Here is a 12,717-nt window from a genome sequence, read left to right as displayed (position 1 = left end):
TTTCTTTTAAATTTTATTATTTTGTTCTAATCTTTAGTATATTTTTAGTACGTATTGTTTTTAATTGTTTAATAGTTTAACTCAAACTCAACTTACCGATATCATTGAAATACCGTTACAGAAACAAGCAAAAATAAATTATAGCACACTGAGACTGCACCGCATCACTTAATTTTTGACCGAATTATAACCGAAAAATAAATGGCTTATACTGGAGTTTTTAGCACTTGAGTTAATTTCACTTACAGTTGATACTCTTAAGAACAATTTTTTTTATACGAATAACCGAAAATAAATGGTTTTAATTATTTAATTATTCATATATTGGCACAATTTATATTAATACTACACGATTTTATTTTGTTTAAAATATTTATTGTTCTGTTCATGGTTGTAAAAATATGGAGTGTTTGCAGAAAGACAGAGATGTTCATTGTAAGTTCATATTAATTTCGATGAAATTAAGCAACATAACTTAATTTGTATGTTACCAAAACAATTTTTTCACTAGTTTATTTTATTATTTATTTTTTTAAAATAATATAATTGAATATTGTGTGAATTTCTGAAATTAGTTGCTCTTGTTATAACCTTATGTATATCCGATACAAAAATTGTCAGGTATAGACACCATTTTGTCGAAAATAATTTTGTCTGGCCATTTTATTTATATGATATGAATTAAAAACAATCTGGTAGACCTACTACATATATAGTTTGTTTACATTTTCTAAACAACAATACAAATGTCAAATCGTAACATAAAAGCAAAAATTATTTTTACCAAAATTGAAATTAAAATAGATATCACCTACCAATATGACGAAAACTAGTCATAAAAAGAATAGGCCATTCGATTTCAAGCTGATCGATCTAGTAGAACCACATCCAATTTTATATTTGCGGCAAATTCCCGGAATGTCCACGTTCGAAATGATGAAAACAAAAAGTACTTTGTGGCAAGAAATAGCTGAAGAAATGGGATTTCCAGGTATGCTACAGAGACACATACAATATGTATGAATGTAATTATAAAAATATATTCAAACATTTTAGTACAATTTTGTCTAAATCGTTGGAATAACCTAAGAGGCCAGTTTCAGAAAGAGCTAAAACACAGTAACGAACTTTGTCCCAAAAGTGGTTTGATACGAGGATCCACTTGGCCCTATCTAACTAGATTGAGATTCTTGGAATCTACTGTACAGTCCAATAAGCCCAAAAAAGAGAAATTAAGTAAACGTAAATTGAAAGAATTGGAAGAAATGGAACAAGAATCTGTGTGGAAATCAGACGACTCCGATTCTAGACATATTGATGAGCAAGACAATGACTATAATATAGACGATTTAACTGATACAGTGCAAAATTCCAATGTAATAGAAGAAACTTACATAGGTGATGAGGACTACTCGATTATAGAAGAAATTGCTGAGGAAGTTGTTGGTACAGAAGCTATTGAACAAACCGAGAATTTCGCCTTAAATAATACCATTGAAAATTATCGCAAAATGCAAACACTACTATCTAATTTTGAGGAGGATTCATTACAGACCATTGAAAGGCGTTTAATGGCATTTCTGTGTAAATGTCAATTAAGAGCTTTAAGTGAACAAACTATAGATGATTTGTATGTTTAATTGTTATGCTTTTTCATTATGCTACAAATTTTCCATTATCTTTTATTTTCATTAACAATTTATTTTAGTCTATACAAAAAAAAAATAAACAATCATTTATACCTGATATATGATTAAATATTAATTTTATCCAAATCTTGCCAAGGTATTTTGGGTTTTATGAGAAAATCTTGACGTGAAAGATTATCCAGCATTTGGACCTGACTGCGTACGTACTTCACTAAACGTTCTATGCGTTCATATTCCTCACAATTCAATTCAAAAAAGCGACGCCATAAGGCAGCTGCTAATACTCTATCCTCTGACATAATGCCCTCATCATAGGCAATTAAGGCAGCTTGAAATTGTTCAGACAGCTCTTCAATTTGTTGGCGTGTGCGTGAGGGATTATTGGCCTAATTGAAAAAAATAAAAGAGCAGTTTAAAAAAATAGATCAAATTAATAGTATTCAAAATTACCCCTAATTTTTTGGCTCTAGTATTAACATCACCCCACATAGCTTCCACTATGCAATTACGTAAAAATCGGCCATCTTCACCAGTTTCTGAGCCCTCGGCCATGGATCTAAGCAATAACATCCAAACATGTAATTCGGTCACCAAAAACCACGAATTAAAAGTATTAGGCATATCGAAATCTTTGAAAAATGCCAAATAATTTATTTTATCGGCTACACTTTCATACAACATATGACTGGAAACCCTTAAACGCTGATGAATAAAAAAAAATCGAATATTATCAAAATCTACATAACATAAATTCAATTTAAGTATCATACCGCTTTAGAATTTGGTGTAAAACCAACTTTTTTTAAAACTCTCTTCAATATACCATTATCAGCAGCATTGGATTTATCGGTTACTCCGACTGGGGTAGTTGCCGTGGTACTGGCCGAACAATATTGACAAGCAATTTGCCCCACCGGCTTAAATAATCCACGGAATTTGTTGACATCTGTGCTAATATTTTGTATTTGTATGCTATCAATGGCAGAAATCTGTAATAATAATTTAAAACGCATAAAATTTAATATAAATGTTTATGTAAGAATGCATTTTCAAATGCATCGTTCGTATTTTCTGAGAATTTTTCGTGGAAAATTAACTCTTTTCACTCACGGTTGGCATTAATATATTTCTGGTTTTGGGCAGTTTACTTAATAAACGTGTCGTTAACATTTTTATGTGATTATTTTAATAATTTTTGTTAAAAAATTGTAAACATATATTTATTTATTCCTACGAAAGCACAACACACTACAATCAGAGCTGTTTAAAAGCGTCTAAATGTCAAAAAGTATTTCACTGTGGTAACACTATAAGGAATTAACAGCTGTCAGCTACACTGTTAAAAATGCAATGACATATTTAAAATACTGCTTGTATTTCAATATTCAACAAGCCGTAATGATGTACCATACTTTTGTTTTTTATAATTATTGTATATTAAATATCCATTTATAAATTCAATCGATCTCAAATACATTGGATATTGATAAATTTTTGGTCATAAATCAACATCATGACAACAGCTTATGTTAATAATTTTGTATGTGTTAGTAGGGTGGAAAAAATACATATTTTTATTCGAATGAATAATATTTTTCAATAAAAAAAAATATTTGATGAATAATTGTCGATTTATCAAATAATTTTATTTTCAAGTTAAAATTAAAAAAACAACAAAATATGTAGTAGAATATTCGACTGTGCCAAAAAATTTTGGTGAAAAAATCAGTAATCTCAGTAATTTTTTGGCCGATTTTTTTTATTTTAAATAGGAACCTAAATTTTAAAAAAATAAAATAGTTACGTAAATAAATTACAATTATACATGTTCTCCACCCATTGAACATAAACACTAAGTTCTAAATAAAGTTCCGTTATTCTTCTGACGTTAATGCTTATGTTAAGATAAAAATTTCGTGTGGAGTCATGGGATAATCGATTTTTGAGTTTGACTTTTTTCAGCAAAAAGTCTGATGTTTGATATTATGAAAGTCGTTTTATAGAACCCTACTTTGCACGTGTTGAACAAAACAGCTGTAATGTTGTTTTTGTTTTCTTGTTCATAAATAAAAGCAAACTGCATTTAATTGTGAGTTCCTTAACAAAATTATAAAAAATCCAAATTAAAAATATTAAATAAATAATAAAATGGTGAAATTAGCAAAAAAGAAATCCAAAACTAAACATGTACATGTTAAGCCATTAAGCCGCAAAGAATTGCGCAAACAAAAAACCGAGGAAAAGAAAGAACATAAACGTTTATTTTTCTCCAGCAAAACTGATGGCAAGAAATTAGTGGCCGAAGCAAAAGAGCAACAAAAAAATAATAATGGACAAGACAAAAAGAATAATAAAAAGAAAAAACCCAAAGTCACCATCAATCCTGATGACATACCCATTGAACAACTATTATCTGGTGAAGTTAATTCGGACAATGACGAGTCAGTGGATTCAGACTTTTCCGATGAAGAAGTGGATGCCTTGCTGCCGGAATCCTTAAAGCTACAAATGAAATCTAAAGGAAAACCACAACCCCCAGCAAAGAAAGCCAAACAAATACAACCCACACGTCCCGATGCCGAAGAAATCCATCGCCGCGAATTACAGCGCCAAAAAGAATTGCAGAATCACTCAAAGAAACTTCGCGTCAAACAACTAAAAGTGGAGAATGAGGAAGAAGATAAAATGATAGCTAAATTGGAGAAAAAATTGGGTTTGAATAAGACCAAGGATAAAAATCGTTTAGTGCGTAAAATGTTCAATGATGGTTTGGATTTTGCATTGGAATTGTGTCTTGACGACGAGGAGGAAAAGGAAAAACAAATACTGAAAGATAAACGCAAAGAAGAATTGAAAAAACAGCAAAACAAAGAACCCAGCTGGAGTGATGAAGAGCAAGATGATGAAAGATTTAATGCAATATTTGGCAGTGGCGGGGAGTCAGATGGTTCAGAGGCAAATGATTTAGCGGGAGAAGAACAAGAGGAGTTTGATGATGATGAAAGTGATTTTGGTGAGGAGGGTGAAGAGGAGTTAGATGATGAATTTGGGGGTGAGGAACAAGATTCAGAAAATGAACAGAACAAAGAGGAACAAGATGAATGTGAGTAAAATGTAATTTTATGATTTTTATCAATAATAGTTTTTGTATTTTAAATTTCAGTTAAAGAAGACATTTATGGCCGAAAACGCGACAAAGATGGCAATATTATTATGGAAGGAGCTAGTGATGGTCCCCAAAAATATATACCACCTCATCAAAGAGCCCTGCTGGCCGCTAAGGGTGACAATAAACAGGCAGAGATTTTAGAAAGACTACGCAAACAATGTAAAGGTCTACTTAATCGTTTATCAGAAGCTAATCTGCATAAGATATCCACGGGTATTGAGGAACTTTACATGAAAAACTCACGTTTTAATATGAATGAAACTCTGAACAAATTGCTGCAAGAGGCATTGGTTAGTAAAGTGCTGGCAAATGAACGTATGGTCCAAGAACATATGGTACTGTTGGCATATTTACATGCTCACGTTGGCAGTGAAATAGGAGCCCACTTTCTACAAATGTTTATTGAACAATTCGATAGCCTGCTAAAAAATTTAACTCACTTGCAGCAAGAAGACAAGAGCTTAAATAATGTCGTCCTAATTCTTAGCTACATGTATGTTTTTAAGATATTCGAACATAGATTATTGCTGGAAATCATAGACCGTTTAACCAACCAATTGGACGAGAAGACTATAGAATGTTTGCTATTGGTATTTCAGTCGGTGGGTTTTAAATTAAGAAAGGATGATCCGTTGGCATTTAAACAAATGATGTTAGGTGTGCAAACAAAAATCGCAGCTGCTCCATTGGAATTGAAAGAGAATTTAAGACTTAAATTCATGGTGGACATATTGAATGCCGTTAAAAACAATAACATTAACAAAATACCCAAATTCGATCCCATGCTACATGAGGACTTAAGAAAGAAATTAAAGGCCATGTTAAGAAATGATAAATATGTTATAACACTCAATATAACCATGGAAGATTTGCTACGTGCTGATACTGTGGGTAAATGGTGGGTTGTGGGTTCTGCCTGGACGGGCAATATTAATGAAATGGCTGCTGCCAAAAAGAAAGGCGAAGCAGACGAAAATTCTTCGAAAACCCAAAAATTCTCCGAACAATTACTTAAACTGGCCAAACAGCAAAAAATGAATACCGAAGAAAGACGCAACATATTCTGCATTATAATGAGTGCGGCCGACTACATAGATGCCTTTGAGAAAATTTTGCATTTAGCTGTGAAAGATCAACGTTCGATAGCTTATGTCACCATACACTGTTGCCTAAACGAAAAAGCCTCCAATCCCTATTATGCCCATTTGGCATTGAAATTTTGCAACTTCAATCGTAAATACCAACTGGCCTTTCAATTTGCCTGCTGGGATCGCATCAATGAAATTGATGCTCTCAACAAAACTCAAGTACGCAATTTAGCACGTTTCCTGCAGCATCTCATAATGAACAATGGTTTACAGTTGGCTGTTTTGAAGATTGTGGATTTCCTGCAGCTGGATAAACAGTCGTTTGCTTTAATGAAAGAAATCTGCAAGGGCCTGTTGTTGTCGTCTGAGGAGCAGGAGTTGTATCAAGCTTTCGAGAGGTTGGCCAAAAATTCAAAGTTGCAACAATTTAAACAAAGTTTACGTTTGTTCCTGCAACACTTTTTACTTAAAGAACAGGGAGCTACCTTAAAACTAAGCGAAGATGAAATGGAATTGCTGCAAAAGCGTGCGGATTATGTGGATAAATTATTAGCTTATGTAGATATGTAAATAGTCAATTATATGAAATAAGAAATAAAATAAAAAAACATTTTTTGTAAAAAAATAAGTATAATTCTCTATGGTAAACTCGGTCAGGCCCGAACAAATTAAAATGATTTTAGGAAGTGGACCTTATATGAAAGATACATTAACAAACTCGTCCTTTTTCCATTTGGATCACTATTTAACGACTTATATCCACTTTTATTTTTTAATTTTTATTTGAAAAATCAATCTTCGTCTGCAAATATATGTGATCATTATCGACTTATAGCCAGGTTTATGTGTCAGTTCATTTTACTATGATGGGGCGGTGAAGTTCACTGTGTTAGATAGTATCACATAATTGAGAAATCCTGATATAAATCTAGATTTATTGGGAAAAACTATGCTATAAGGCATGCATTTTTCTAAAACTATTAAAATACCCTCAAAATTATCGTACATATTTTAGAACTATTAAAATTACTACACAATTTTAGATGATATTCTGTAACAAAATTATAGTCTTTATTTGAAATGAATAATTTTACAAAAATAATTTCTAATCCTTTTTTTATTAGTTTCAGGTAAACAGTTTATTTTTATAACACAAAATCGCACTTTACTATTCAATTAGTGTTATATTTATATGTACGTCAAAATTAATCGAATATTTGTAGTAAATCTCTAGCTCTTTGGTATTTAGCTGAATTAAATATTGATTGTTTTTGCTCTTCTGATTCTTGCTGTTCACATAGTTTGTCTACCTCTTCGATAACATCATTTGCCAATTTGACTATTTTATCTTTGGCAGAGCCTTTGCTGCCGGCCAAATATTCCAAAGCAATTGACCATACATCATCGTCCAGTTTATCACTTTCAAACATAGTCTGCTGTATCGATATTTGTCGCAGTTTTTCAAATTTCCAACTATCACGTGCATTCTTCCATTTGTTTAAATATTCAGCATTACGCTGTTTTTCTTTTTCAGCAGATTGACCCTTTTGAGCATCAACTAATTTCTGATGCTTTTGTTTCTTCTTTTGTCGGCCAGTTACTATGGCTAAATTATTTTCGGGCTTCTCACTTTCTTTTAACTCCTCCAATGTGGGTTCATGCAAATCATCAGCCACCTCGTGGTCTTCATTGGCTGGCTCATTATCAGCATCATTTTGTTGCGATTTGCTGCGTTTTTCCTGAATGTCTCCTTTCTCTTTATTCTTACGTTTTTTAGTCTTCTTTGTAATTACTGCCATGAAAATGTAATATATATTATTGAGTTTAAATTAAAAATAACATTGAGCATCCCATTCATACCTTGTTCAGTTTCTGTATTTGTTTGCATTGGTTCATCTTCATCATTGTTAGCCTCCACAATTACACTTTTATTTGCTACTTCATCTTCTGTTTCGGTATTGGTGTGTTTTCTTTTTTTACCTTTTGGCTTTTTAACTGTGGTATTTTCTAATTTTGCCATTATATATACTAAATTCAATTAATAGAAAAACTTTTAGTTAAGAAAATCGTGCAACAATTTCTTTTTTATTTATTAGATGTCAAAAATCAGAGTTGTTTTGAATTTGTTATTGTTTTCAAACACAGGGTGACTATGATAAATGCATGTTATTAAAAGTGATGCCATATTTTTAAGCTGAAATTAAATTTAACGCATGAGATTTACAAATGTTGTTAATGGCTCATAAAATTTTAAATTAAAAACCCCAAAAACCGTTAAAACTCAGGCTTTTATCAAGTTTACAGGTATACCAAATATCTTAATATAATTTTGATATACCTTTCATTAGAGTAAGAATTTACATTCTATATTTTAGTTTAAGATATATGACGCTCCAAAATTTAATTTTCTACATGCATAGCGATACTTCAAACCTTTTCCGATATGTAAAAGAACTTAAATAGGAAATTATCTGTAGTTACAAATTTTGTTCGACATTACATTTAAGTTCCGCACAGTTTCTAAGGTACTTTTGTTAAAAATATTGTTAATTCAGATTTTTCCAAAGAATATGTAGCGTATATAATTAAAGTATCACTTATCTTTAATTTTCCTTCCTTCTAAATCATTAGGCTACGATTTATCTATAAAATGTTAATCATATTTTAATAATTTAAAATTATTTATAGAATAGCGTTAACTGTATTTAGATGTAGCGGCAACTACACAATGCCTCAAAAGTGAGTAAGCACCAGTGAATTTTTTGATTTTTTTAAGATCATGAAAATTATTATAGTCCAACTTAAATATTGTTTTTTAAATCGAATTCTTTATTCACCACAATCTCCAACGAACCAAAACTTATAAATTTTAATCGATGGATAGATTTTAGGATTTTCATTACCCTTAAAAAAATCAAATAATTTGTGTTTTGTACTCACTTTTGAAACTGTGTGAATATCGGTAACTGTATTTTTTGCATTATGGGTAATTTGGTTTATTGTGGTAACGATATTACCACGATATTATATCTAAAATTTCCGTTTTCAAACATGCAATGTGATACCAAGTCAGATGAGTGTCCCTTTTTGATAGCCTTTGACGTTAACTCTAACCTTCGAAATATAACGGTAATTCCTTACACATTTAAACTAATCCGGCATCACGTTTCATTACATTTTGACATTTTATCCTTTTTCTGCAGGCTAACAACCCTGACTTTATTGCAACATATGTTGATGTAAACATACAACAACCAACAACAACATCGAAAACAATAAAAGCCCTCCAAAAACATAGGCGAATAATCCAACAAAATAAAATGCAAATTAGAAAAATTGTTAAAAACTAGTGAGTGATTGCCGTCTGTGTTCCACAAAATTTAGATAAAAATTAAATTTATACAAATTTAGTAAAAGATCAGTAAAATAAATGAAATATATTAAAATTTCAAGGAAAAGTAAATGAAATAAAGTAATAGCAAAGTGTTTAAATGTAAAGAAAAAGTGTGTAATTTCCAATTGGAAAATTTATCCTGCAGCAAAGGAAAAATCAAAGAAAGTAGTTAAATATTTGTTAAATTATTGTTATAGATTGCTTTTGTCTGATTAGAAGATCTCAAAATTAATTGTGTTACAAATAAAAGAAAATTATAAATAAATAAAAATAATAAATAATATATCTTTCCACGTACCAACGCAGTTTATTTTAAGGTAAGTTCTTAATACAAAATTTTATGGAGCAGTGAGGAGCATTTAATGGAAGTAACCCAACTTAAAAAAATAATGTAATGTAAAGTTTAATTTATTAAAAATAATCAGTTTATCGCATCGTTTTTTTTTGTCTGTGCAAAAAATAATATCAATGTTTATAAAAGGCAAGTGTTTGTGTGTGTGTTTTTTTTAATTATGTGTCTTGTACTTACTCATCAATTTCTGTAACTCGGTCAAGGCCAGTCTCATCTCTTAATACATACAAAAACAACAACAACAAGAACAGCATGCGGCCATATTAATTTAATATTATGTACCCTACTACGATTTCTGCAAAGGATGCGATTATGTATGAGGTAAGTGAAACATCTAGAAACAATAAGTTTATGTTATTGAATATTATTAATTAAAAATACCTATATAATTATTATTTAATTGTACAATTTACAACCAATTGTATTGGTTTGTATTGTATTGTTATAAGACCCAAAATCATTTTGCAAACTAAATTGTTTTAAATAAAATCAATGCAAATTTAAAACATATGTGTGGAATGACATGTTTGCCTTTGTACCAGGCATGCAAAATTTAATTTAAAAATCTAAGAGTGCTATATTCGGTTAATATATCACTAAAGCATTCGTTAAGATAAATATTCAAAACTTTTTTCGGTGAAAACCAAATTTTGGTAATCATATTTTTTTGATGAAAAAATGTTTGGCTTAAATTAGGTAAAATAAACCAAGTTAGTTCAGTTTTTAATAGGTTGGACCATGGTACATGGTACCTAGTTGTATTATTTGGGACAGTTGTTAATTAGTTACATTGTTATGTCAATTCACGCGCCTTTAAATGCTTTTTGAATAATCCTGTAATATACAACTCCAGTAATAACGCCTGGGTGAGATCTTTTATATTCAAGGACTGGTTCCATCACGAATTGGTCCCCATTTAAGTTTATTTTCACCAATTAGTAAATGTAAGTTTTTCATAAGTAAACATTTTTTAGGTCACCTTAGGGCACTTCTACACGTTCAATATATATAGTGATATTTGGATAGCGATCTGGATTTTAGAATATTAGGCTATTCTGCGATCCATCAATACTGCATGTCGCGATACTGCGTAGCGGTCAATATATATTGGCTTTTCTACACGTTCAGTATACGTTCTAATCTACTACCAAGAGGTAGTAAAACGATTCTGAAAATCAGTGGGTCCGCAAAAAAAAGTGTTATCAGTTTTTGGCTAACAGCTAATTCAGATTTGGTGATACCGCTTAACTACAGTGAGCCTCAAAAGTGAGTATACACCAAAAAAAATTGATTTTTTTAAGATAATGAAAATCCTAAAATTTATTCATCGATTACAATTTTAATGTTTCAGTTTGTTGGAGATTGAGTTGAATAATAGATTCGGTTGTGAAAAAAAGGATTTAAGTCGGACTATAATGATTTTCATGATCTTAAAAAAATCAAAAAATTCGCGGGTGTTTACTCACTTTTGAAGCTGTATATATAGCAATAATATATATAAGAGTTCACCAAACAAATCTTGTTTAAATTTTTTTGCCAAAAAATAGTATTTTGGAAAAAAATATAGGAAGAATTTTTTTTTTCACTTTTTTAAACTAAAGTACAATCAAGTGCACATTTATTTATTGTGCTGTAATTATTAAATAATTTTATAATCTTTTCGGATGTCATTAACCTTAAAAACTAAAAAACCTTTAATATGTATGGTAATTCATGTCAAGTGAACCAACTTTTGAAATCAATGTCTTCCGATCGGGATGAAAATTGCACCAAGTTTAGTTCTATTGGATATTAATTCAGATACATTTTTTCAACAAGATCGGTCGAGAACTCTCTGAGTTAAAGGGGGTTAAAATTCGACATTTTTGGCCAAATAGGTGTTTTTTCTTATTCATGTAACTTATAGTTATAGTTTTTCTTAAAAATTTCGAAAAAAAAATTAAAAATTTTTAATATTTTTTTTCGGAAATCAAAAACGGTTTTGACTATTCTTTTCAAAATGGGACCTTTGTTCTTAAAATAAAGCTTATATATTTTTCTTGAAGACCTATTTGGTCGCTTAGTAGTATGCGAGTTCGGTATCTATCAAAATAAATGTTTTGTAACTCAAAACATACAAATTTTGACTTTTTTTTGCAAAATCAAAAACTTTTTTTTTTCAAAATGGAAAAAAATTCTTCAGATTTTTGTGTGGAAATAAAAGAGATAACCTACCAAAAATCTTTGTTTTAGCGTCAAAATACAGTAAAAAACTAAAATTTTTAGGTAAATTTTTTGATACATTTCTAAGTTATAAGTATTGTTTATGCTAAGAATATCTAAATGAAAAACAAAATTTATTTTGATATGAAACCTTACACAAATTTATACGAATGTATAAACTAAAAAAATATTTTAGGACATTATGACAATACGACTTAATAGGAGACCATTTGAATCCCCCAATTATTTAAATCTGCAAATTTAATCAAATCTAACACACTTATACGAAATTCCATTCGTCACATACAAATTGCTGGCATTTTATTGAATCACAGCAGGAAAACTATTTTTTTGAACAACCGAAGACGAGTCAGTTTAAATTCAAATAATCAAAATGTGACTGTCTGACAACTGCATTCGAATTTACAAAGTTGATTTTATTTTTTCTTTAAACTTTTAAAATTTCATTGAAATGATCATCATCTCACCGCATTTAGACACAAATTTCATTGAATCCCATTCAAAAGTAAGGAAAGACATCAATAAATATTGAAGATAGAAAAATAACAGAAACGTGCAAACGTTTCTGTACGCCTTCGATTTATTTCGTTTGAGTGTGTGCAAGTAATAGAGGGTGGTCCAAAAGTATGGGTATTGTTTTGAAATTTACACTAATGAGTGGCTCGGACGATATTCACCTTAAATGTCTTCATAGTTTATGGATTATCAGCATAATTTCGATATTTAGCTGTACTTAAAACAAAATTAAACGGATTCAAATCGAAGATCCCCTAGGGTTAAGTTAGGTTCCATGGACAGCCACTAACCAAAGAAGTAAACAGCAGGATACTTATTCGACATCC

General features: G+C 30.4%; 4 protein-coding genes across 4 annotated transcripts; 2 read left to right on the top strand and 2 right to left on the bottom strand.

Moving 5' to 3' along the window:
• Window positions 1–733: 733 nt before the first annotated feature.
• LOC135954694 (uncharacterized) lies at window positions 734–1,746 on the top strand. Its single transcript, XM_065504908.1, has 2 exons — window positions 734–991; window positions 1,057–1,746. The coding sequence occupies exons 1-2, from the start codon at window positions 820–822 to the stop codon at window positions 1,638–1,640; spliced, it is 756 nt and encodes a 251-aa protein (XP_065360980.1). The 5' UTR covers window positions 734–819; the 3' UTR covers window positions 1,641–1,746.
• Window positions 1,628–2,916, bottom strand: LOC135954692 (ubiquinol-cytochrome-c reductase complex assembly factor 1). The gene is made up of 4 exons (XM_065504907.1): window positions 2,760–2,916; window positions 2,420–2,638; window positions 2,100–2,351; window positions 1,628–2,035 (listed from the first exon to the last, which is right to left on the bottom strand). Exons 1-4 carry the CDS (start codon window positions 2,817–2,819, stop codon window positions 1,754–1,756), a joined length of 813 nt encoding a protein of 270 aa, XP_065360979.1. The 5' UTR covers window positions 2,820–2,916; the 3' UTR covers window positions 1,628–1,753.
• Window positions 2,917–3,723: 807 nt separating this feature from the next.
• Window positions 3,724–6,534, top strand: LOC135953740 (nucleolar MIF4G domain-containing protein 1 homolog). The gene is made up of 2 exons (XM_065503722.1): window positions 3,724–4,752; window positions 4,813–6,534. The coding sequence occupies exons 1-2, from the start codon at window positions 3,798–3,800 to the stop codon at window positions 6,474–6,476; spliced, it is 2,619 nt and encodes an 872-aa protein (XP_065359794.1). The 5' UTR covers window positions 3,724–3,797; the 3' UTR covers window positions 6,477–6,534.
• A 421-nt stretch (window positions 6,535–6,955) lies between these two features.
• On the bottom strand, window positions 6,956–8,018 carry LOC135953741 (uncharacterized protein C7orf50 homolog). The gene is made up of 2 exons (XM_065503723.1): window positions 7,767–8,018; window positions 6,956–7,698 (listed from the first exon to the last, which is right to left on the bottom strand). Exons 1-2 carry the CDS (start codon window positions 7,924–7,926, stop codon window positions 7,112–7,114), a joined length of 747 nt encoding a protein of 248 aa, XP_065359795.1. The 5' UTR covers window positions 7,927–8,018; the 3' UTR covers window positions 6,956–7,111.
• Between the last annotated feature and the right edge of the window lie 4,699 nt (window positions 8,019–12,717).

Source organism: Calliphora vicina, chromosome 3 (assembly GCF_958450345.1).
Source record: "Calliphora vicina chromosome 3, idCalVici1.1, whole genome shotgun sequence".
Classification (NCBI taxonomy): Eukaryota; Metazoa; Arthropoda; class Insecta; order Diptera; family Calliphoridae; genus Calliphora; species Calliphora vicina.
This window is presented reverse-complemented; position numbering and strand designations above follow the sequence as displayed.